General features: G+C 44.9%; 2 protein-coding genes across 2 annotated transcripts; one reads left to right on the top strand and one right to left on the bottom strand.

Annotated features, from left to right (window-relative positions):
• Nucleotides 1-7,042: 7,042 nt before the first annotated feature.
• Nucleotides 7,043-12,220, bottom strand: LOC131721214 (zona pellucida sperm-binding protein 3-like). The gene is made up of 10 exons (XM_059014638.1): nt 12,139-12,220; nt 11,094-11,269; nt 10,096-10,202; nt 9,650-9,741; nt 9,244-9,424; nt 8,895-9,003; nt 8,577-8,668; nt 8,097-8,182; nt 7,623-7,736; nt 7,043-7,307 (listed from the first exon to the last, which is right to left on the bottom strand). The coding sequence occupies exons 1-10, from the start codon at nt 12,203-12,205 to the stop codon at nt 7,147-7,149; spliced, it is 1,185 nt and encodes a 394-aa protein (XP_058870621.1). The 5' UTR covers nt 12,206-12,220; the 3' UTR covers nt 7,043-7,146.
• A 5,308-nt stretch (nt 12,221-17,528) lies between these two features.
• On the top strand, nt 17,529-25,333 carry LOC131721176 (zinc finger and SCAN domain-containing protein 29-like). Its single transcript, XM_059014500.1, has 2 exons — nt 17,529-18,516; nt 24,882-25,333. The coding sequence occupies exons 1-2, from the start codon at nt 17,529-17,531 to the stop codon at nt 24,890-24,892; spliced, it is 999 nt and encodes a 332-aa protein (XP_058870483.1). The 3' UTR covers nt 24,893-25,333.
• The last annotated feature ends 433 nt before the right edge of the window (nt 25,334-25,766 follow it).

The following is a 25,766-nucleotide window of genomic DNA, read 5'->3' as shown; positions in this document are numbered from 1 at the left end:
TTTCATGAAACAGAAATGGTTATTAATATCTAATTGATTGATTGTGTTCACTGTTAAATAAAAGCAAAATCCTACAAGTTATTACATTTGTATGTGTGTGTTTTGTGTGAATGGGAGATGATATAGATTAACATACTGTATACATACGCATTTAAATAGTCCAGTTTACTTGAACACAATGCAATCCATAGCAATATAGGGTTAGAATTAATATAGCACATATATTAAGATAGGAAGCTGGGTTATTCATAATTGTCAGTGTGAGTAAGGTAAGTGGATATCTTATATCTTATATCACGTGTTTAAATAGTAAACGCTGATCTTTTTCTTATAAACTGTTTAACACGTTTTGGTCAGATGACAACAGAAAGAAAACTATTAGTCGTTTTGATCTGCAATAAATACACCAGATGTTTAACTTTTAAATGATGCTCGTGTTATTATATAGACCTACAGTTATTTTAGCTTCAGGATCGCTACAGCTCAATGAATTGAAGAAAACAAGTCACAGTCTACCTGTGTGGAAATCTAGTGACGCTACATGACACACAGCACATTGCGATCGTATGAGAAAGCAGAGGTCATTGTGTTGTGATTATTATTAAACACGCCGATGCAGGACACCCGACAGTTTAACAGAATACAGTTCAAACGGGACACCACTGGCACAGAGCGGTATGAACACAGTGCAATTAAAATCTCATGTATTGCTACATACGGGCCGCCGATAGTCATCTCTGATTAACCCAACATGAATACAAATACGATCCGAAGTCAGTCTGTTTCAAAGAGCACTCAGAGTGTCTGCTCGAGTCTCGCATCAAACTTGCCGTCCTCTATATAATATAAACACATTACACACCCCTGTACCACTCACAGGGTTTCTAGCGGGAGTAGTGAATTCAATTCCAATAACTCACCGCTCTCTTTCTCTCCTACTTTCTCTTGTTTTTTTCTCCAAACAGCTCAAACAACGGAAGTTCCGGTTGAGTTGGCAAGTTCCGTGAAGCTTGCAACAATAACAATAAGACAATTACTTCCGGTTTCAAAACGGCTCAGCGCAGGCAAGGTATCAAAATAAAAGTCCTTATCCAGAGCCAAAATATAGTTTATATACATATAGAAAGTGGGGTGCGATGTAATGTAGACACACTGGGGGTACAGAAAATAAAGTTACTTGCTTAAGATTTACGTCACTGTAATAGCAACACTACTTTTTATGTAATGTAGACACACTGGGGGTACAGAAAATAAAGATGACACCACACTTTGAAATTGAATTACCTGTGCTTTCATTTGTAAAGTGAATTTCATTAAGCTAACTAGACTACTGTTAACAGCACTGGGGGGAGAAAAAATCTCATTTCTAATTTGAGGAAATCTCCAGAAGTCCTCGGCTCTCAACAGCCCCCTTCTTCAGGGCATTCTAAAATTCAGTATAACACTGAAGAAGATCCACGATGTCATAAAAAACAAAACACTGTGAGAACTAGAAAAAACTAAGCACTTGAAATATTAATTTTGAGATATGGAACACAGAGGAAGATAACTTTTTGATTAATTTAAAATTTATTTATACAGGAATAATTCCTTGGAGGGCAAACTCATATATTAAAAGTTCCCTAATTTTATTGCAACACAGTGCAGTGTGATTACCACTAAATAGCAATGTTTTTGCAATCAAACATACATATACTCCACAACTACTACTGAAAATGTTCAATGTTAGGAACAACACCATATAGTGCCAAATATTGCATGGTGACGTATCTTTGTAATGAGGGAAGTATATTTTGAATTTCCTTTTCATACGTCTTTAATGAGTCCATTATATATATATTTTTAATGCTGTACATTTCGCCTTGTTTGCATCATGCCTCGTATCGATTGCAATAAGTATCCAGTGGGATGACTTTATATTAACAGGAACAAGAACAGTTTCGAAGCACCACCAATTCCTATCATTTTCAGAGGGTTTTGGCAGTACTTCAATGTAATCACAATAGAGACTATTCAAATTTTGACTGACAAAAGTGGAAGGAGTAGTTAACACACTTTTGTCTGTGAAATTACTACTTAAAAGGCACAGGTATGCATCTATAATGTTGTTGTTTAACCAATTTCCATTCCGTATTATTTCTATATCCTCATTTGTCAAATTAAATGGTATGTTTTTAATTTCAAGAGGAATAGGTTGGTTTAAATCAAATCTTACAATTTTCTAGCATTGAATAGAACAAGAATGCATAACGTTTGTTGTGCAATGCTTTTGTATTTATCAATATTATTACAGTACCATTCCTGTTTCTGGTCTGTTTTAAATATCGTAACAAACGGATATTTAACAGAGCATGACATAATAGTTGAAATAAAGTATGTTTGTTTTTTGAAAATAGAAAATAAATATTTGCAGGTAGTCTGGAAGTGGTTGTATTAAGAGTTAATATTAATGTTTTTGGGAGATGCAATACATGGAATGTTTTAAGATCAACATTTACATTCCCACATTTTTGGCAGGTACCATGTTTTTGTTCATGGTATAATAAATATTTTTTAATCCCATCTTCGGATATTTCTTTTGGTTGTATTAAAAGTAAATATTTATCTTTAATGTGTGCAATGGGCTGCCCTTTACATTTCTTACAATTATACGCAAACAACATGTTTAAGTGAAGCAAGTCACTAGCTAAAAAGTTAGCCAAAAGGGTGTTATTTACAAAACATTCTGTGTAATCTACTTATTTTATCAAAGGGGATATGGTTCAAGGATGATTTTGAAAAATGCTGAGCATTAATTTTCTCTAATTTAGAAATGGCATCTTTGAAATGACGAGATGCAAATGTTTTGTTTGCGATTATTAATCGGTGATAAGATTCTTTAAACACTGTTGTGGAATTAAGACACTTTAGCAAAGGCACATATTCATCGTCTCTAATGTTATGCATGCCCGGTAATTCAGCGTCAACATCGGCTACTTTATTAACATCTCCATTACCAGAAACATTGTGTTCTATATCAGCTGTACTGGTTAGTTTACAACATTTTAATTTATCAAAAAAATAAATGAACGTGCAGTTTTCCTCTTGCTTACTATTTGGAGAGTCATATGATATATTGAAATCACTGGTTTTTAAATTATTGTCCATCATCAACAAAGCCCAGTAGTGCCCACCTGCTCCGGCCCCTCCTGTGTGACACACTATTGAATTGAGATTATAATGTTCTCTCTTTCCATCACTTAAAACTATATGAATAATACCAGAAGCTAGAACCCGGGTGCGCAGTACATTTTTAGGCTGAGCTCGAGGGACATATACCACAATAATGTCGGGAGAAGTATTCCACACATTGTCCCTTTTTAATTCCCCATTGCAGTTAATGCATTCTTGTGATGTTTCCCCATTCTCTCTTTCCTGTTGGAATAATGTATATAGAGATGTGGGTACATCACCTAATGTGACCCTTACTATGGAATTAAAAACACTTGCCGTGCATAGTTTTGAATATCTACATGTTACACATCTATCAATGTATTTTACAGTAACATTGTTTTTTTTTTTATTTGCAGTGTGTTTAACCATGACATTAATGGAAAAACAACATCCAAGGGATTGTTTTCTTTTTTAAATGTAAAGACGTGTAGGGAGGAAAAATTGATGAAAACTGAAAAACAATATTAGTGAAAGTCAAAAATGTTTATTGGTGTAATACAAGAATAGAACTATTTGAAGAAAGCAGAGACAAATGCTCTGGGTCACAGCGGATGGAATCTGTGCCCCAGATAATGGCTGCAATCACTTTTTAATAACATAGAATACTCCCCTATAATGTCATCATTTGAGACCCTCCCCATTTAAACCTGTGTACGTGGCCAGTCGCCAAGCCTCTCCCACATTCCTTTGCATCTGTAGATTCTTTGAGATTCTCCCATCCCCCCATGCTAGCAACCAAAACAGAGCAGCACAGAGACCCTTTTCACAAATGCCCATAAATGGTCATATCTGCTCTCAATCTAGTCAGACTGCATTCCAAAATACCCCACCTAAACTCTATGCTCAATATCTCTCCATTGAATGTACCATACATAACAATGTATTACTATGGACTATCACATTTCCTTACAAACGTGGTCACCCAACACTTGCCCAATGCATCAACACTGATATTGCTGGCCAGTGTGACTGCTCTACAGTGCTGGACAGCTAAATCCAATTGAATGTTTTTCAAGATGGGAACATTTCACACAATCCCCCCCCCCCCCCCACAATTGTTGTCTGTTTGCAAAAGTAGTTATGTTAAAATAGTTCAGGCTACAAAATAAATAGAGCCATGCTTTATTATGGGGAAAATATATAATTTGTAGACATGAAATTATAACTCCAAACTCAAGCTGTAATTAAATAGAAATTGAAGATTAGACTTGGTTATGCTAAACGGAATTTCCTAATCTGTAGGTAACTAAAGTTTATTTTCTGAAACTAAAGTTTCACAAAAACACAAGTTAAGCATGGTGAGTTATATCAAGTTTTAGGTTCAAAATCATCTGGGCAGGAAACAAACATTTAGTTAGAAGGACCTTTATATTCTGGCAACCAGAAACTAAATATTATCCAAAAATAAAAACCTGGAGCCAAAACTTGTCAAGAAACCACAGTTTTATAAACCTAGGATTAATGATCTTCCAAAACTACTTTAGTTTAATTGTGAGAAATATAGAACTACAGTGCCTTGCATAGTATTCACCCCCCTTGGACTTTTCCACATTTTGTAGTGTTACAACCTGGGATTTTGTCACTGATCTACACAAAATAGTCCGTAATATCAAAATTATTTACAAATAAAAAACTGAAATGTTTTTATTGCATAAGTATTCACCCCCTTTGCTGTGACACCCCTAAATAAGCTCTGGTGCAACCAATTGCCTTCAGAAGTCACATAATTAGATGAATGGAGTCCACCTGTGTGTAATTCAAGTGTCACATGATCTCAGATTAAATACACCTGTTTCTGGAAGGCTCCAGAGTTTGTTTGAGAGCATATCTAAACAAACAGCATCATGAAGACCAAGGAGCTATCAAAACAAGTCTGGGATAAAGTTCTGGAGAAGCACCAATCAGGGTTGGGTTATAAAAAATATCCCAAACTTTAAACATCCCCCGGAGCATCGTTAAATGCATTATTAAAAAATGGAAAGAATATGGCACAACCATGACTCTGCCTAAAGAAAGCCGTCCACCACAACTCAGTGACCAGGTAAGGAGGGCATTAGTCAGAGAAACAACCAAGAGGCCAATGGTAACTCTGAAGGAGCTGGAGAGATCCACAGCTGAGATGGGAGAAACCGTCCATGGGACAACTATAACCCGGATGCTCCACAAAGCTGGGCTTTATGGAAGTGTGGCGAGAAGAAAGCCATTGCTGAAAAAAAAACCATATCAAATCCCGTTTGGATCTTGCCAAAAGGCATGTGGGAGACACAGCAAACATTTTGGAGACTGTGACAGGATGCGAGTGACGAGGTGCAATAAATACAACGTGCAAACCAGATTCTCCCAAAATGTCTGTGATTTATTAAAGTATAAGAAACAAAATAACAAAAATAACAAAAGAAAAACACTCCTAATCCACAATCCTCCGTGCACGAAAACTGTGCTCTGTAATTCCAGGGATTGTGGTGAGTGGTTGGTGCCGTGCGGGAAGTGCTCCGGGGATTGTGCTGGCTCAGTGGCTGCAGCCCCTCGCTTCTACTCCTCCACTGTAAAGACAAACACAGACAGCATGCAACACAAAACAAAACGAGAACAGCTCCGGCTGGTGGCTCATTTCTCTAAGCGCAAAAGCCCAGGTACTGACCTAGCTGCTTCCCATTTGTACCCAGCAAACTCCTCCCTGCAGTCATCGCGTCGCCATGGTTCCTCCAATAGAGGGCTGCCACGCAGCTGACTGCAATGGAATCGTCAGGAGTAGTTGCAGCTACGCGCCCTTCCTAATATGGTCACCTTCCATTTTCCACCTACCACTGAGGTGGCAAATCTAGGAGGCAGCATACCCTCACCTTTACACAGCACCCTTTGTAGTTGGGAGGGAGATTTACAGCATTGATCCTTTCTCTCTATCACAGAGACAGAGCAAACATGTGGAAAAAGGTTCTCTAGTCTGAGGAGACCAAAATTGAACTTTCAGCCTTAGCGCAAAACGCTATGCGTGGCGCAAAGCCAACACTGCTCACCACCCTGAGAAAACCATCCCCACGGTGAAGGATGGTGGTGGCAGCATCATGTTATGGGGATGCTTTTCATTGGCAGGGACTGGGAAACTGGTCAGGATTGAGAGCAAGATGGATGGAGCCAAATACAAAGAAATTCTAGAGAAAAACCTGTTTCAGTCTGCAAGAGACCTGGGACTGGGGCACAGGTTCACCTTCCAGCAGGACAATAACCCTAAACACACAGCCAAAGCTACACTGGAGTGGTTTAATTAAAAAGAACCTGACTGTCTCAGAATGTCCCAGTCAAAGCCCAGACCTCAATCTGCGGCAAGACTTGAAAATTGTTGTTTACCAACATGACAGAACTTGAGCAATTTTGCCAAGAAGAATGGGCAAAAATTGCAGGATCCAGATGTGCAAAGCTGTTAAGACTTACCCAAAATGACTCACAGCTGTAATTGCTACCAAGTATTGACTCAGGGGGTGAATACTTATGCAACCAACAAATGTCTTGTAACTTGTGTCAATAAAAAATATATATTGCACCTTCAAAGTTAAGTGTTGTGTAAGTCAAATAGTTAAAATCCCAATTAAATCAAATTTAATTCCAGGTTGTAACACTACAAAATGTGGAAAACTCCAAGGTGTGACTACTTATGCAAGGCACTGTACTCTACTTGTTTTTGAAAGGGTTGCTACAGAAGCCATGTACCAATCCTGTTACTCAGTTCTGCAGTATGATCATTTACCCAGCAGAAAGAGGTTAAATTCCCTTAAAACATCCATACACATTTAAGAGTTACTCCGTGGCAGAAATCAGACAGACCAGAGGAGATTTTTCATGCAGACATTTTATTCATCTGCATACAAAAGATGAAATCAGTACTGCTGTGCTGGCGAGCTGATGGAAACTGTGCCGACTGCTGTGTGCATTTCATCAGTGGGGTGCAGGAATGAGAAGCTCACTGCTGGACTTGGAGCAGAGTCTGGGATGTTGCCACACGCACATGTAGTAGCCCAGAGACAGGGCTCCCAGGACAACCATCAGGAGCAAGGGAGCAGCCAGGACAGGCAGCCAGGCCAGAGCCTGCTTTGGTTCTGGGAGAGGAGAGCAGAAGGGATTAGGAACAGGAAGGGTTTCCAGTGCAGGCGTGGTCTTTACAGTGCCCAGGAGCACCTTCAATAGGAGTTTGCTGCTTCAGGACCTGCAGGGAGGCACACTTGGGACCCTGTTGGTAAGGGTGGGCAAAGGCCCCGTGTTCCAATAATAGAAACATTTGAAGGTTTGGGCAGAACTGGTAACACACATCTTCAATCCTTCAGCAGAAAGTGTACTATAAAGATGAAGTCAGGGACATGTTTATAAATGCAAGCCATGTGTACACAGGACTGTAGACTGCAGGCACAACTTACCCTCCAGTGATAGAGCAGGGCTCCTCTGGTAGAATTCCTGGCTTCCAGCAGACAGCTCTTCAGGAAGGATCCTCAGGGGTCCCAGCACTGCAGTGTGTCTCAGTCCCTCTTCAGCTGCTCAGGAGAAAAGGGGAGCCTGGTTAGAAACAGGACCTGCTGCTTTACAGCAATGCCTCATGCAGTACCAGTCACTACAGCAGGGGGCAGGCAGAGGCTCGATGAAACAACCCAAGAGAAGCAAGACAGCTTTGTGGCCAACAGGCCATTGAGCAGAGTACCAACAAGAGAACAAGCAGCCTCTCTAGCTGGGAGGGGGAGCAGGTTTTTGGTAACCAATAATGGAGGCACTGCACCCCTATTTGATCATCATTTGTTGGCTGCCATACAACTAAAGTCAGACACCATTGCATAATAACCCAATTAAAGCCCACAGCTACCTGTGTATTTACAGCACATACAAATAGCAGCATTTACCTGTGTCTCTCCTCTCCCTCATATTGCAGTTGGAGGTACAGCAGCTGCACACAGAGCTCTGACCAGGATTATCCAGGAGCTCCCAGCTGCAATAAAACAGGACATTGAAACGAAGAACAGTGCAATAGACTTCTACTGGATAGAGCAGCAGAATGAATGTCCAATGACAGACACCCACTATATGAACATGTAGAAATGCAGGGGTGAACTATACATGCACAGAAAGTGCCACAATATAGATTTAGAATTGTTTAGCACAAGTGGCTTCCCAGGGACTTGCATACACGCATCGTTATCCCAGTTCCTGGTGACCGTGCATTTCAATTAAATTCTCCACAACTGTAAGGAGGCACAGAACCAATGTTGTGCAGATCAAAAGAAAGACACTAGTCCTGGGTCCCTGCGGTGTTGGTTAACTGGACCCCACAGCCCTGAACTCCCCTGGAACAGAGAGCAGCCTCAGCAGTGTCCAGTCCTTACCTCCTGGATCTCTGGTTGAATGAACAGGCTTTCTTGGTGGGGTTACTGAGCTGGGCAGGGTCCCAGGCCAGCAGCTGGCAATGGATATAGACCTAGGAAAAATAATGTATTTTAAAATAAAAAGCAACACACTGAGCATTTGCGTCAGGTGCATTCAGATCATGAACATTGCTCTAGGACCTTGGAAGTGTACTTACAAAAGCATTACACACACTACCAAGCACACTTACTCACCAAGAAAAACACCCCAGGCATAAAATCATGGTAACTAGCTGCCCTGTGCCCTCCAATACAATCCAGATTAACCCAGAAACTCACATCTGTGTTCAGTTGTGTAAACTTGAAGGCCTGGACAACCAGACGGATCTCGGAGGTCTGGACTCTGGGCAGAAACCTGGAGCTAGCAGCCTGGCCATCTACAAAGCATCTGCAGGGGGAAAAAGAGAGTACTGAGCAGGAGCAGGCACTTACCAGGACTGGGGACCACTAGGGTCTGAGGCCAAGGTAGTATTACAAGGACAAGTGCACAAGCATACTGCACCCCTTTTTCTGAGCGCCCCCTGTAAAAAGGTGGCACAGTTTGCAAAGCAGGACTGCTGTGCTCCCAAGTGCTAAACATTCAGATTTAAACTGTACCTTTCCTATACAGCTTCCAGTGAATATCTACCCGTGGTTGGCGATGAGGGGGTAGGTCTGGCTTGAAGGGCTCAGCTGTGGAGTGCTGGCAGCGACACACTCTTCCACGTAGACCATCAGCGGCATGTGAAATTGCTGCTTCACTGCGGCTGCGATGTTGATGGGGGACCCCAGGAAGAACAGACTGGAGGTGCGGGGGGCTGAGAATTCCTCTGACAAAAGGAGGGGAGCATGAGAACAGTAATCCACCCAACTCCTCACTAGCCAGGACAGAGCAGCATTGACCAGCACCAGAGGAATTAGCTGAACATGTTCTACTGGACTGGAGGAAATGACCCAATGAGCAGCACAGGCTGCTGCCACTGCCAGGTTAGTGTTGCACTGGATGCCTTTCCAAACTAATAGACCAAGGGTACATCGCAGGACAGCAAACTCACCATTCATAATCCCCATTGTAAACTCCAGCTTCCCAAACCCAGAAGCATCCCCAAGTGCAGGGTTATACACTGGAGGAGTCCAGCCAGAAAGTCTGCAGAAGACACAGGTAGAGAGCTTTGGTTAGAGCAGCAACACATCCAAACAGTTTGTAAATCAGAGGAATGCCTTTATGAAACTGAACTAAACCTATTGGGAGCACCAACTCTATAGAGGTGAATAGCAATTGCAACAGTTCCTTGAATGCATGAGAGGTCAAAGGGAGTAAAAGCCACTCATTAGGAGGTCATTTTAAATCAGGTTTCTCCACATGCTGGTCATGCTACAGTTCCCACTGGAACAAAAACCAAGTCAGCTTGCAGCTGCACCAGTCACTGCTACTAAGAGGAGGCAGCAAAGGGAAGGGTTCAAGACCTACAAGTAGAGAAGACAGCTCCTCAGTACTCACTTGGTGTAGGTGCACACAATAGCCTGAGTGAATGGAGACTGGTAGAAGCCACTCTGGGTGGGCTGGTACATCAGCACATTCATGTAACTGATGATGCTGGAAGTAACCTGGGCAAAGAAATGGATAAAAGACCACAGCAGTTTAAAAGCAAAATCCCATTTGTACTCCCCATTAAAAGCCAACAGTGTTTCCTATTGAGTGTGTGGTGGAAGTTTTAATATCACTCCCTTAGACTCAGTAGAACAGACAAAAATTGATTAAATAAATTTATTGATTTGCAAACCAGAGAACGCTCTCTGCACATGTGGTGCTAGACAAACATCGAGCAGAGTTCTGACTACAGAGTCAGTAAGCATAATATACCTTGCACCCTACAGTTATTGCGAGCCAATCACAGAAGCTTAACTCAGTATACGTTGGATAGCAACAGTCTGGAAGATTAAGAGGAGACCAATCATAACTCAAAACCAACTTTGTCCTACTTTGCAAGCAGACTGTTTGCCTTACATTGTCTGACTAAAACAGTGATAATTCTAGGAAGTGTCACGGATGCAGCTTGCGGTTACAAAATAAAGGAGAGCTTACTCTTTCTGGCTAGCAGTTAAAAACTTTCCATTCTTATAAAGCACAAACTACTTAATACATCATATCTCGAGTTCTCTATACCTTAAACTTGATACACATGTTATTTTAATGCATATGACAAGGTTAATGTAATGCATAGCAAAGTATTCTTCAACAAGTGAAAGCTGCATACAGGCAGGCAAAGTGGTCATTGCCAGGAGCATTATGGGTACAGAGGCAGTGGTCCATATATTTGTAGTATTACCCCAAGTGTAAATAAACGTAGTTTCTGGGTGAACAGTTCCAATATCCCGACAGTGAGCCCGTTGCAGAACGTAAAGCCAGAGGGATGAAAGGAGAAACCATCTTCATGTGGAAAAGAAATGAATGGGGGCCTGAACTGGAAATACTAGAAAGAATGAGCAGTCACTTACCATGCGCATAAACCCGCAATCAAGCAGCCCGGATTGGAACTGCACAGTGTTGTAGCTGCTGGTGGACGGAGAGCAGCTTCCCAATAGAAAGCCTTTGGGGTCCAGGGGAAGAGCCTGCCCAATGTTCAGCAACACTCTCACACTGACAGAGTCCACACCACAGACTACAGTCCCAGCTACAGGGGAGAGATTGACACATTTCACACCCCTTCACAAGGAACACAATTCAGTCAGTGTGAGGCTGCCAATTAAGACTATTCATTATATATATGTGGTCTTAATGTCAGACCTCAAATTTACATTGATATACTCCCTTTGCAGATTAAGGATGTTCAGATGTCATCATATACTGCGCTGGTACCTGTGCAGCACATCACATGGTGCAACTGCAGCTAGAGCATTTGAGAGATTCTGAACTGCAGCACGGCCAGCAATTGAAAGCCAGGTAGCAACAACTTCAGCTATTGCACTATTTAAATACTTACACATCCCAAATGAAAGCAAGAAACCAAACAGTTTTAACTATCCACAATTGAGCAATCAAAAAAAAAAAAGCCTAGAGTCTTTAAGAACATCCAACACAGAACTAATAACTATTGTAAATGAGTGTTACAAACACAGGTAGAAACTAAACTTGTCATTTTAGTGCAAAACTAGATACAAGGTGTACAAACTTTAGAGCTACTTGTAAATGTTAAGCGATGCATTAGATCTTATGTATGAACACATACTTACTCATAGTAGGTCTACTTGTGCAGTTTAATACAACTCGTGACTAAACGCCTCGTGGTTTAGAGTGTTTATATAAATAGAAAACTCCACCGTCACCAGCAGTTTATACACTGCGCAATGAACTGACCGGCAACATTGTACTGGGAGTGAAAAAGACAAACTATGCAGCAAAAAAACCACTTCTAAAAAAAACAATTACATAAACGCAGAAGCCATAATGATCACTTAACAAATGAATCGGCCAGCATGTGTTTCTCTAGTACACAGAAACCGGGTCCCCCCCTAACCCCACAATAGGTTATTGATACTATACCGTCCTGTGGTGCTGCAAAGGGAATACAGCAAAAGCCCAACAAAACACTGCTCAGAAATAACTCCATCGTGAAAACAGGACGATACTATTCCACCGCCGCCCAAGAGCTTTTATAGAGATATTCACACTAATTCATTAACAAGAAATGACTACTAACACCTGTGACTGTCCTGCACGTTGACTCTTCTAAATTCCACGTGTACTGCAGAGCTCAGCGCGCTCAATAATGTGCATCAATTGTTGTGTTTTTAAATGCGCAGGATTTTTTTTTTAATCTTGAATTATTCATAATGTATTTTTACAGTAATCGCATTAATAAACAATGATGAATGTAAATGCTCCTACGAGTATCTGTGGCTGTCGCTACATTACATGTTCAGCGGATCCAGATATTTGTTGCCAGAACTGTTATACGATCACGTACACATTTAGAAATACTGAAACGAACTAGCAGTTCCCAATATAGGACATGTCTGTCATTGAATTGACTTCGTTTCTTTTAGTATTTATAAATATGCAACGACAGTATTGAGAGCTTTATTGTGATGGACACGCACACAGTTGAAAACTTGACTTATTTTTTGGAATACATTGTAAACATAGAGCGCGTTCGTTTCTCAGGTACGCGCGTGTGGAGTGCGGCAGTGCAACGCACTCGCTGGGAGTGAGGCAGTGCGGCGCTCTCGCTGGTGTTAGCGGTCACCTCGCCTGGTCAGTTCAGTAGTTTGAATTGCTAATAAAAGCCTCTGGACGGGGCTCAGCGCGTATCATTCTGTTTACGTCAGGGCCTCTTTCTAGAGCGGTGTTGTACTGGCGTTTTGCTGGGTGCCTCTTGCGGTACCAGAGGAAGGTATATTAATGAGTTGCATATGTTCTGCAATGAAACACAGTCTTTATAGTGTACATCTGTTTAATACAATAGAGAGCTCCGTCTATGTTCCTGTATTGCATATCGTATTTGTATAGTGTGATTTATAATGGTGACTCGCAGTGTGTTGCTGGTTCTGTGCTTTTGTCCCTCTGTGGCTTCAGTCGTGCGGTTAGTTGGACGCTGTCTGTGTTCTAGATAAACAGATGTTGATCAATGTTTTCATCACTTCTTGGCAATGCTGACTCCTGCATTTATTAAAACATCATTGCATCTCAATCACAACGTCTTAATAGTAAAACAGACTTAATTCGTTTTTTCTTCTCTGTTGAACAAGTAACTTGGCCAAACCTTAATTTTTGATTTACAAGTAGAAGGTACAAACGAGATTGCGACGTGTTAACAAGCCACTAATCTTAAAGCTACTGTATAATGAAACAAAGTATTTAATGCTGGGCACTTTATTACAATCGTTCTGCATGACTGTATTTACATTAATAAAGGAGTCGCTTCTGCTTTGAAATGAAAGTGAGAACTACAATTTAAAGGGGGGGGGGGGGGGGTCTTTACTTGTGTCTGTAAAACCCCCTAAATACCATTCATTTCTAGTCTCAAAACCTGTAAAAAAAAACTATGGGGATTATTTGATCTCAACATTGGTGGGTTTAAATCTTTCAAATTGATTTATTTCTTTCATTTGGGATGTGTAAGTAGTTAAATAGTGCAATAGCTGAAGTTGTTGCTGCTACCTCGTTTGCAACTGTTGCCTGTGCTGCAGTTCAGACTCTCTCCAATGATCTTTCAATATCTGGCCGTGCTGCAGTTCAGACTCTCTCCAATGATCTAGCTGCAGTTGCACCATGTGATGTGCTGCACAGGTACCAGTGCAGTATATGATGATATCTGAATATCCTGAATCCATGTGCAGAAGGAGGGTATATCAATGTTAATTTGAGGTCTGACATTAAGATCTCTCTATATATATGAATAGTCCTGATAATTTCCACTAGAGCCAGCCTCACACTGACTGAATTGTGTTCCTTGTGAAGGGGTGTGAAATGTTTCACTCTCTCCCTGTAGCTGGGACTGTAGTCTGTGGTGTGGACTCTGGCAGTGTGAGAGTGTTGCTGAACATTGGGCAGGCTCTTCCCATGGACCCCAAGGGCTTTCTATTGGGAAGCTGCTCTCCGTCCACCGGCAGCTATAACACTGTGCAGTTCCAATCCGAGCTTCAGCTATAATACTGTGCAGTTCCAATCCGAGCTGCAGCTATAACACTGTGCAGTTCCAATCCGGGCTGCAGTTATAACACTGTGCAGTTCCAATCCGGGCTGCAGCTATGACACTGTGCAGTTCCAATACGGGCTGCAGCTATAACACTGTGCAGTTCCAATATGGGCTGCAGCTATAACACTGTGCAGTTCCAATGCGAGCTGCAGCTATAACACTGTGCAGTTCCAATATGGGCTGCAGCTATGACACTGTGCAGTTCCAATGCGAGCTGCAGCTATAACACTGTGCAGTTCCAATACGGGCTGCAGCTATAACACTGTGCAGTTCCAATCCGGGCTGCAGCTATAACACTGTGCAGTTCCAATCCGGGCTGCTTGACTGCAGGTTTATGCGCATGATAAGTGGCATCTAAAGCAAGCCTCTCATTGTAAAGGGCGCACTGTCAGGATATTGTAAATGGTCACCCAGAAACTGCATTTCTTTATACGAAGGATAATTCTACAAATATATGGACCACTGCAGCTGTACCCATAATGCTCCTGGGAGAGCCCACTTTTGCGTACCTGTTTGTACTTCTCTGGATTGCAGCTCCCACTCCATAGGAAACACAACGTTGGCTTTAATGGGGAGAACAAATGGGTTTTTGCATTTATCCACTGCTGTGCCTAGGTTACTTCCAACATCACCAGGTACATGAATGTACTGACGTGCCAGCCACCCAGAGTGGCTTCTACCAGACTCCATTCACTCAGGCTATTGTGTGCACCTACACCAAGTGAGAACTGTGGAGCTGTCTTCTCTGCTTGTAGGTCTTGAACCCTTCACTTTGCTGCCCCCTCTTGGCAGCAGTGACTGGTGCAGCTGCAAGCTGGCTTTGTTATTGTTCCAGTGGATGCTGTAGTATGACCAGCATGTGGGGAAACCTGAATAAAATGACTTCCTGTTACTCACTTTGACCTGTCATACATTCTCAAGGAGCTGTTGCAATTGTTATTCACCTCTATAGAGTTGGTGCTCCCAGATTTAGCTTAGTTGTATTATATAGCACAATTTTTTACTAAATTTTACCAGTGACCTCCTAGAGGCTTTGTGTTTTTAAGATGTTTCAGGTGCAGTCCAGGCAGACTGACTGGAGCATCATTAGTACAGTATACCACACTGTGCTCGGCTTTGTGTGGCAGCTGATACACAACGAGTGTTAAAGAAATGTGGTGGAATCCTGTTTATTCATTTTTTATGTTAGCCTTTAGGCGTAATTCGGGGGATGCAGTAGAGGACTCTCTCTCGCTTTGCGCTGCTTTTTTCTTATCCTAAATCATTTTCTTTAGTCTTACCTTCCCTCCGTGGCGTCCTGCCCGGGAAGCGTCAACCGATCTCTTCCGGGTGGAAGCTGATCCCGGTTCATCCTTATTTAGCATTTCCAGCCAACCACACAATGCAGCACTCGTCTCGTCAATTATTAGGTCATGGCCAGCGCTGCTCCACGTATGTTGTTGGCTGCCCATCCTGTCTATCTCTCTCTGTTTTCTACTTTAACCCAGCTCTATTTCCACCTCCTTGTCTGTGTTTTTTTTTTTTTGGAGACTACCAGACTGCGTGCTTACCTGCTAACCCTCTTACCGTTCCAAAGCAAAAAAAAACCGGATCTTTATTTTCTCTTCTCGTTTTTTCGTTATAGTTTGTATGTAAAAAGGGATCTTTTTTTCTCCTCGTTTTTTGTTATACTTTGTATGTAAAAAAAAGGGATCTTTATTTTCTCCTCATTTTTTCGTTATACTTTGTATGTAAAAAATAAAAAAAATCTTTTGTTGTTTGTTTCGAGCTTAATAACTGGCACACTGCCAGAAGGATCCAGCAAGATGGAAACTGCTTCCGGCTTCTTCTCAGGTGACAGTGACGAGCTTTCACCAGGTCAGCCCCAGCACTCGGCTCGCTCTTCTCAGCACAGGCACAACCACCACCGTCGCCAGAACCAAGCTTTTCATCAGTAAGACCTAAGCGTTCAACTCCGCTACCCCCTAAGACACTGTCCTACAGCAGCTGGACGCAGCTGAAGCTTCTTAAAACCCTCTTTGAAAATGGGATTCCACTACCCACTGGAGCGGATAGAGAAGAATTATTTAAAATATACTACAACACAATCTCCAACTCCTGTTTTTCCTGCTTCGAAACAGAAATGTGTCACCCTCCCTCGACAACATTCAGCTATTGAAGTGCCTATCCCTCCTCTGCTGCTCGCCATTGATCTACCTTTCAATCAGGCTACAATCCCACTCCTCCCAATCAGGTAGCCTCACGTATCAGCATTCGATTCACCTGCTTCCTCTCATCACTCCACCAGTAGGCAGCCCCGCCAGGACATCAGCTCCAGGTCTCCCTCTGCTAAACGCCGCACCCATCCCAGCATCTCACCCGGATCTCCTGCCTCCACCTTCGGCCCTCCTCCTCGGCCAAGGCAGGCTCATACTGTCTCTCCAGGCAACGCCCCGTGCTCTCAACCCATACAGTCTCAGCCAGCAACTTCAGCCGACCTCAACGCTTTCAAAACCTCCCTTCTTCATGACATGAAAGCCCTCTTACAGCCTGTGACAGAGAGAGAAAGAATTCAAACTGTAAATCTCCCTCCCGACCAAAGAAGGCGCTTGGTAAGGTGAATCGTATGCTTCCTCCTAGATGGACTGCCTTGACGGTAGGCGGAAACCGGAAGGTGACCATATTAGGGGGAGCGCGTAGTTGCATGTACCTCGAAGGATTCCATTGCAATCAGCTGCGGGGCGGGCCCCTATTGGAGAAACCATGGCAACGGGTTGTTTGCAAGGAGGAGGTTCTGGGTACAAAGGGGAAGCAGTTACGTTAGTACGGCCCCCTTGCGCTGATGACGGTATCCAGCCGGAGCCTGTGTCTCTGTTATTGTTTTGTTTTGTCTCTGACAGAGGAGGAGTGAGAGTCGGGAGCTGCAGCCGCGGAGCCAGCAGACCCGGAGCACGTCCCTCACAGCACAACACAGCACAGCACCAGCACTCACCATGACCCCGGAAGAAAGAGCACAGTTTCGTGCACAGAGGATTGTGGTTCAGGAGTGTCATTCTTTTTGTTATTAAGGACTGTAAACCTGCCGTGTTCCCCCCGATACCATCGCTGGCAAAAGGGGGGGGTTTATTATTATTATTTATTATAATTATTGAAATTAAAAACACAGACGTTTTTGGGAGAACTCTGGTCTGGACATTGCCTTTATTATCACCACTCACATCCTGTTCACAAGTGGTGTCAGAAACGGGATTTTACAATGGACCCTGCAGCACTGAACACCATGATGGAGGCTCAGGCACGGAGGCATGAAGAGACCTTTGCAGCGGTGATGGAGAGGATGAATGCCATGTTCCTCGCGGCTAACCAGAGGAGGGAACCGGTGGCCGAACCAGCAGTAGCGCCTCCGAAACCTAAAGTGGTGAAGATGTCGCTGGAGGATGATCCCGAGGCCTATTTAACATCCTTTGAAAGGCAGGCGACAGCAGCCCTATGGCCTCGGGAGTGGTGGGCTACCCAGCTGGGACCCAATCTGATCGGGGAAGCCCAGGCAGCCTACCACGCTTTAACCCATGAACAAGCCATGGATTATGATCTTGTAAAGAAAGCCATCCTTCAGCGACTGGACATCACGGAGGAGACGCACCGCCGCCGGTTCCGGGAGTACCAACGCCCAGAAGGAGTCCGACCCCGAGTAATGGCCCAGCAGTTGGTGGACCAGGTGACCCGGTGGCTCTGCCCTGGTGAAAGCACAGCAGAGGAGGTGGCTGAGATTGTCACCATTGAACAATTTATACAGTTGCTGGGGCCAGAAGCCAGTAATTGGGTCAGCCGGCACCGGCCCACCACGCTGGACGCCGCGGTCAGGTTGGCTGAGGGGTACGAGGACTCTATGCCCACACCGCTGCCCACCCCGATACATCCCACGCCGACCTTCATCAGACCCAGGATGGCGGGCCCAAGGCCGGGGCCCCTTCACCCACACACACCCTTCACGTCTGGACCAGCACCCTCACGTTCCCCAACGGGTGGCCTCGCTCCACAACACTGGAGGCCGAGGTCAACCCCCAGCTGGGGTAGAACAGGGGCCCACTCCCCGCTGTCAGGTCGGCAGCGGGACAATCAGGCTCCGTGGGCGCCTCTCCCTCTGGAATGTTACCGGTGCCATGGGGTCGGCCACCTTGCCCGGAATTGCCCCTCAGCAATGGAGTGTGGTGCGGCTTCGCATTATTTGGTACCGGCGACAGGTAAGTCCAGGGGTAATGATTGGGAGGGACCTTGTATTGTTGATGTGCGGGTTGGTAATGTGAGCATCCACGCATTAGTGGACTTAAAGAACTGCTTCATTGACACTTCAATACAAAAAGCGGGCATTCCAGGTTTCCCAGGTTGCTTAGAACACATCAATGTGATCTGGCAACAAATTCAATCAGCTAAAAAGGAGAGGAAGGAGCTCCATGTGACATTCCTGGATTTGGCTAATGCATATGGTTCAGTGCCACATGAACTACTTTGGGCAGCATTTGATTTTTTCAGTGTACCGATGACAATAACAAATTTAGTGAAAGCCTATTTTGGAGATTTGCAATTCAGTTTTTCAACTTCAGAATTCAGCACTACATGGCAATGCCTAGAGGTTGGAATAATGGCAGGATGCACCATTTCTCCACTGGCTTTTACCATGGCAATGGAAGTAATCATTAGGGCATCAAAATGGGTAGTAGGAGGAGAGCGCTTGGCTTCTGGAATACGACTACCACCAATTCGAGCATACATGGATGACATGACAACCATGACTACAACAGTAGCCTGCACTAATCGATTATTGGGCAAATTAACCAATAACATTGAATGGGCACGAAAGCAATTCAAGCCCACTAAATCAAGGAGCATCTCTATAATGAAAGGCAAAGTAGTAGATAAAACATTCTTCATTAATGGTGAGGCAATACCAACAGTGTCTGAGAAGCCAGTGAAGAGTCTTGGGAGATGGTACGACGGGGATCTAAAGGACACAGTTCGTGTGGGAGAAGTTAGACAACAAGCAGTGGAAGGGTTGAAGAGCATAGACAGCTGCGCTCTACCAGGTAAACTAAAACTCTGGTGCTTTCAGTTTGGTCTACTACCAAGGTTGCTGTGGCCACTGACTGTGTACGAGGTTTCTTTGACAACAGTAGAGAAGCTGGAAGCTTTAATCAGTTCATACATCAGGAAATGTTTGGGAGTTCCACGCTGCCTCAGCAGAGTGGGACTTTATGGTAAAGGAATACTGCAGCTACCAGTCTCTGCTCTAACCGAGGAGTTTAAGTGCGCCAAGGTCAGACTGGAAATGACATTAGTAGAGTCACGCGATAAATGCGTAAGGGAGGCAGCACCTGTGTTGAAAACTGGAAGAAAGTGGGCGGCAAAGAAAGCTGTGGAAGATGCAAAGGCTGCCCTTCGAATTGGTGATATCATAGGGCAAGTTCAGCATGGAAGAGGGGGTCTTGGTTTCAGTTCAACTCCTCCTACATGGCACAAGGCGGCCCCAGCTCAAAGAAGGAAGCTGGTAGTCAACGAGGTGCAAAAGCAGGAGGAGAGGATGAGGTGTATAAAGGCCATTTCCCAGGCCAAACAGGGAGAATGGATGAGATGGGAGAGTGTGGAACAACGCAAGATTGGCTGGCAAGACCTATGGTGAATGGAACAGAGCAGGATCAGTTTCCTCATCAGGTCAACATATGATGTTCTCCCATCACCACAGAACCTAAACCTCTGGGTAGGAGAGGATCCCTCATGTCCTTTGTGTTCATCACCTGCAACATTAAGGCACATTTTGACAGGATGTAAGGTGGCTCTTAGCCAAGGACGGTTTACTTGGCGCCATGACCAGGTGCTGCGATGTTTGGCCTTAGCATTGGAAGACAAGCGTAACATGACCAATAAGTTGCCACCTGTTTCATCAAAACATTACACACAAAAGACAACATTCCTCCGCCCAGGAGAGCAACCACCAAGAAAAGGTGTTAAAACCAATCCTCGCCCAGGACAACTGGAAGCTGCTAGAGACTGGAATATGCTGGCAGATGTTGGTCAACGGCTTATTTTTCCACCTGAGATTGCCACCACTAACCTTCGACCAGATATTGTCTTGTGGTCTGGATCAGCACGCCTTGTTCACCTGGTAGAGTTAACAGTGCCATGGGAGGACGCTGTAGATGAGGCGTATGAGAGGAAGAAACTGCGGTATGCTCAACTAGCCACTGAAGCGGAACAGCGAGAATGGAGAGTTCGGGTTTACCCAGTGGAAGTGGGTTGTCGAGGATTTGTGGCACATTCTACAACCCGGTTTCTCAGAGACGTCGGATTCAGTGGCCAAGAGTTGCGTCGCACAGTGAAGAACTTATCTGAAGCAGCAGAGAGGAGCAGCAACTGGCTGTGGTTGAGACGGAAAGATTCTGGCTGGGGACAGGTAAGTAAGCTGGGCTGAGTTGAGTGGGGGACGGAGGGGGGTGATGCTGGGACGCCAGAATCACCGTCGAGCCCTCTTGAGGTGTCGTGGGCTAGTCGACGAAACACTGAGGATGGAAGGTGCCCACTTGAAAACCCCAGAGATGTACCCTACTTAGCTCAATCCAGACGGTTGTCATGCTGATGCGCTGGGGAGGCCGCACTTTGGTTGATCCCCGGAGCCAGCATCGCAGCCGTTGTGTGTGCTGATGCGCCAGGGAGGCAAAATAAGCTGATCCCTGGAGCCAGCATTACACTTCAGCCATTAACACCAGACAGAAGGATATCTACATCATCATATGGAAGGAAACGTAAATGGATGGAGACGCATATGGATCACATTAGTTTACTGTAAAGCTACGTCTTAGTTGGTGCTTATCTTGGCGAGAGCCGAGTTCAAATCAGCATGAAGTTTTAACATCTACTCTCGTGTAATGGAAATCATGGGTGTGGTCAGACCTTGATTTCGGAAACTCTCTTAGAAGGGGTACCTTGGTGGTCACGTGGGTTAGTGGTCATCTCCTGTATCCATGGAGATAACAAGGACTACCCCCTCACCAAATTAGATGTGACCATTGGTAGTCACACCCGCCGTGTAATTGTGGCGGTGGCAAAAAGGTTGCCATACCCTGTTATTTTAGGTCGAGACTGGCCATGTTTCGAAACAATTATAAACCTAAAGGTAGAGCCAGTCTCCGGTAAGACCATAGGAGCAGCGGGGGAAACTATTGGAGATATTTTTCCGCTGCATGCTGATCTGTTCCCCTCTCGGTTCCGCCCAAAAAAAACTAAACGAGAGAGAAGGGTGGAAAAATGGGAGGGCGCATCAATGACACGAGGTTGGGGTTTGGTAGGAGACTCCTCCACGTCTGATAAACGCCAGGGAAAGGGAACTGGGATCCAGTGTGACCGACCGGGCCGAGTTACTGAGACCCCTAGTGCTGAGGCTACCATATCCCCGCTCGATATACCGAAAGTCTGGGACCGAGATGTTGATCTAGCGTACGAGCAAAAAAATGATCCTACGCTGGCTAACCTCTGGGGGCAGGTTCGGTCTATCGAGGGGAAGGAAGTAGATGGCAATCGGCCGCTCACATACCCTCACCACATTGTGCTTGGGCATTTGCTGTATAGAGTATCCCAAGCCCCGAGCACAGGGCAGACTGTAACACAGTTACTCGTTCCTCAGTCTTTTCGACATGAGATCATGCGGTTGGCTCATGATGTCCCTTGTTCGGGCCACTTAGGTAGCGAAAAGACTCAGGAACGAATATTGGCTCGATTTTACTGGGCGGGAGTGTACAGTGAGGTGAAGCGGTATGTGGCGACCTGTAGAGAGTGCCAACAAGTAGCGCCGGGGCGGGTTCGCCCGACCCCATTGGTTCCACTGCCCCTGATCAATATCCCCTTTGAACGCATTGCAATGGACATAGTGGGCCCATTGAGCCAGTCTGACTGTGGATATACGCATATTTTAGTAGTGGTGGACTACGCGACCAGATATCCAGAGGCAGTACCATTGAGGTCCACTAGTGCATTAGCGATTGCAAAAGAGTTAGTGCAGATCATAGCAAGAGTAGGGATCCCCAAAGAAATTCTGACTGATCACGGAACTAATTTTATGTCACGGTGTTTAAAGGAACTGTATAAATTATTACAAATTCGATCCATTCGGACCTCCGTTTATCACCCGCAATCGGATGGTTTGGTGGAACGTTTTAATCAGACATTGAAGCAGATGCTGAGGCGGTTTGTCAACCAGGAGCAAAAACATTGGGCTAAACTCCTTCCCTACCTGATGTTTGCAGTGAGAGAGGTGCCTCAGAGCTCGACCGGGTTCTCTCCCTTTGAGCTGCTGTACGGGAGACAGCCACGAGGGGTCCTTGATCTTGTAAAGGAAGGATGGGAGGAGCAAAATAAAGATGCTAAAAACATAGTGAAATATGTAATTATGTTGAGAGATCTCCTGCAATTGGTTGGTCAGTTGGCACACGAGAACTTAAAACAGGCTCAGCATCGGCAAGAGCAGCAGTACAATAAACAAGCACGGATTCAGACTTTTCGGCCAGGAGATAAGGTACTGCTGCTACTTCCCACTTCGGAGTCTAAACTGTACGCTAAGTGGCAGGGGCCATATGAGATGATGCGGGCAATTGGTAATGTAAACTACGAAATCAGACAACCCGATCGCCGGAACAAAACTGAAATTTACCATATTAATTTATTAAAACCCTACAATGAAAGGGAGGCCCTGTTTATAGCCAATGACAGTATAGAAGAGGATTTTGGTCCCTCTGTCAGTACACCAGCTACAGTTAACATTCCGATGGGGGAACAATTACTTCCTGATCAGAAGTGTGAACTCCGTGTGTTAGTGAAACAATTTGGTGATGTTTTTTCTGACTTGCCTGGCAGAACTAATATGATTGAACATGCTATTATTACTCCCGCAGGTGTCAGGGTTCGAGAGAGACCTATCGAATCCCGGAGAGTCGCAGGGGTGCCGTTGGCCGGGAGGTGGGGGATATGCTCGAGCTTGGAGTCATTGAGCCTTCCCGGAGCGAGTGGAGCAGCCCGATAGTGATGGTGCCTAAGAAGGACGGCTCCACTCGGTTCTGCATGGATTTCAGAAAGGTTAATGCCATCTCCAAGTTTGATGCATATCCCATGCCTCGGGTAGACGAGCTCCTCGACCGACTGGGAGGAGCGCGGTTGATTTCGACTTTGGATCTGACGAAGGGATACTGGCAAATTCCACTGACCCAGAGTTCGCAAGAGAAAACTGCTTTCTCTACCCCGGGTGGCTTGTTCCATTTCCAGACCATGCCCTTTGGGTTGCATGGAGCCCCGGCCACCTTTCAGATACTGATGGACCAGGTCCTAGCGCCCCATCAGCAGTATGCCGCTGCATACATTGATGACGTGGTGATTTTCAGCTCTACCTGGAGAGAGCATATTATTAGACTTTCGGCCGTCCTACAGTCTCTGAGGGAGGCGGGGCTGACGGCTAACCTGGGCAAGTGTGCATTCGGCAAACAAGAAACCCAGTATCTTGGCTTCCTTATGGGTAATGGGCGGGTAAAGCCGATCGCTTCTAAAGTCCAGGCTCTAGTGGAGACGGCGATCCCGAGAACCAAACCGCAGGTGAGATCACTATTGGGGTTAGCAGGCTATTATCGCCGCTTTATCCCCGAGTATGCCACCATAGTTAACCCCTTGGTAGAGCTCACCAAAAAGACGGCTCCAAAAATAGTTAAGTGGACAGGGGAGTGTCAGGGGGCCTTTGACACGATTAAGAGGAGACTATGCCAGGCCCCAGCACTTATTTCACCAGATTTCAGTAAGGAGTTCATCCTCCAGACCAATGCCTCCCAGATTGGTCTGGGGGCGGTCCTGTCCCAGCAAGTTGACGGAGTAGAACACCAGATTATTTACATGAGCAAAAAATTGGCTCCACGGGAGATTAACTACTCCGCCATTGAGAAGGAGTGTTTGGCCATCAAATGGGCCACTCATGCCCTTCGCTATTACTTGCTGGGGCGTTCTTTCACTCTTGTCACTGATCATGCTCCTTTAAGGTGGTTGCATACGATGAAGGACAATAACGCTCGGATAACTCGGTGGTATCTGGCGCTGCAACCCTTCCACTATACAGTGAAACATCGTGCGGGTAAGGAGCATCAAAATGCAGATTTTTTTTCAAGGGAGGGGGGCCCATTGGGGAACTTAGAATTGGCCGAGTGTGCCTTCGGCATCACTCTGAGGGGTGAGATGTGTGACAGAGAGAGAAAGAATTCAAACTGTAAATCTCCCTCCCGACCAAAGAAGGCGCTTGGTAAGGTGGATCGTATGCTTCCTCCTAGATGGACTGCCTTGACGGTAGGCGGAAACCGGAAGGTGACCATATTAGGGGGAGCGCGTAGTTGCATGTACCTGGAAGGATTCCATTGCAATCAGCTGCGGGGCGGGCCCCTATTGGAGAAACCATGGCAACGGGTTGTTTGCAAGGAGGAGGTTCTGGGTACAAAGGGGAAGCAGTTACGTTAGTACGGCCCCCTTGCGCTGATGACGGTATCCAGCCGGAGCCTGTGTCTCTGTTATTGTTTTGTTTTGTCTCTGACAGAGGAGGAGTGAGAGTCGGGAGCTGCAGCCGCGGAGCCAGCATTAGACCCGGAGCACGTCCCTCACAGCACAACACAGCACAGCACCAGCACTCACCACGACCCCGGAAGAAAGAGCACAGTTTCGTGCACGGAGGATTGTGGTTCAGGAGTGTCATTCTTTTTGTTATTAAGGACTGTAAACCTGCCGTGTTCCCCCCGATACCATCGCTGGCAAAAGGGGGGGGGTTATTATTATTATTTATTATAATTATTGAAATTAAAAACACAGACGTTTTTGGGAGAACTCTGGTCTGGACATTGCCTTTATTATCACCACTCACATCCTGTTCACACAGCCTGTCTCGAATTCAATCAAATCCCTCAATACACGCCTCACTGCTCTTGAAACTCGTCCTGACAAGACTCTTCCTCTTATTACAACAGCTTCTACATCTTCTGTCATTGAAGTAATTGACCCGAACCTTACGTTTACTCTAACCTCAGCCACTCCAGCAGACCTGCTCTATACCATCGATTCCAGACGTATCACCATTTCTCTAGCTCATTCTTGTTCTTATCGCTACTTCTGAACTTATTGACCATAGAACAGTTAGCTGTGGCGACGTGTCTGTAACTCTTAAGTCTTTCGATCCACGTCTCCTCAAGAATCATACTATGGGGGAGTTTGCACTGGCCTTTTCTGCTTACCGGGATGTTTTATGCAATGTTATTCCCACATAGAAGAGAAGAATTAGACCACTACATGGCCTATATCATTGAACTGTCTGTCCGCTATGGGGGTACCATGTTCTATGATTACCTTAAAAGCTTTTCCGCAAAAGCAGCAGTAATACTGGGAACCACCAACAAAATCGATAACTGGGCAAAACCGGACATTGACCTGT

Source organism: Acipenser ruthenus, chromosome 48, assembly GCF_902713425.1.
Source record: "Acipenser ruthenus chromosome 48, fAciRut3.2 maternal haplotype, whole genome shotgun sequence".
Taxonomy (NCBI): domain Eukaryota; kingdom Metazoa; phylum Chordata; class Actinopteri; order Acipenseriformes; family Acipenseridae; genus Acipenser; species Acipenser ruthenus.
The sequence above is the reverse complement of the archived record's forward strand: the minus strand, read 5'-3'. Positions and strand labels throughout refer to the sequence as shown.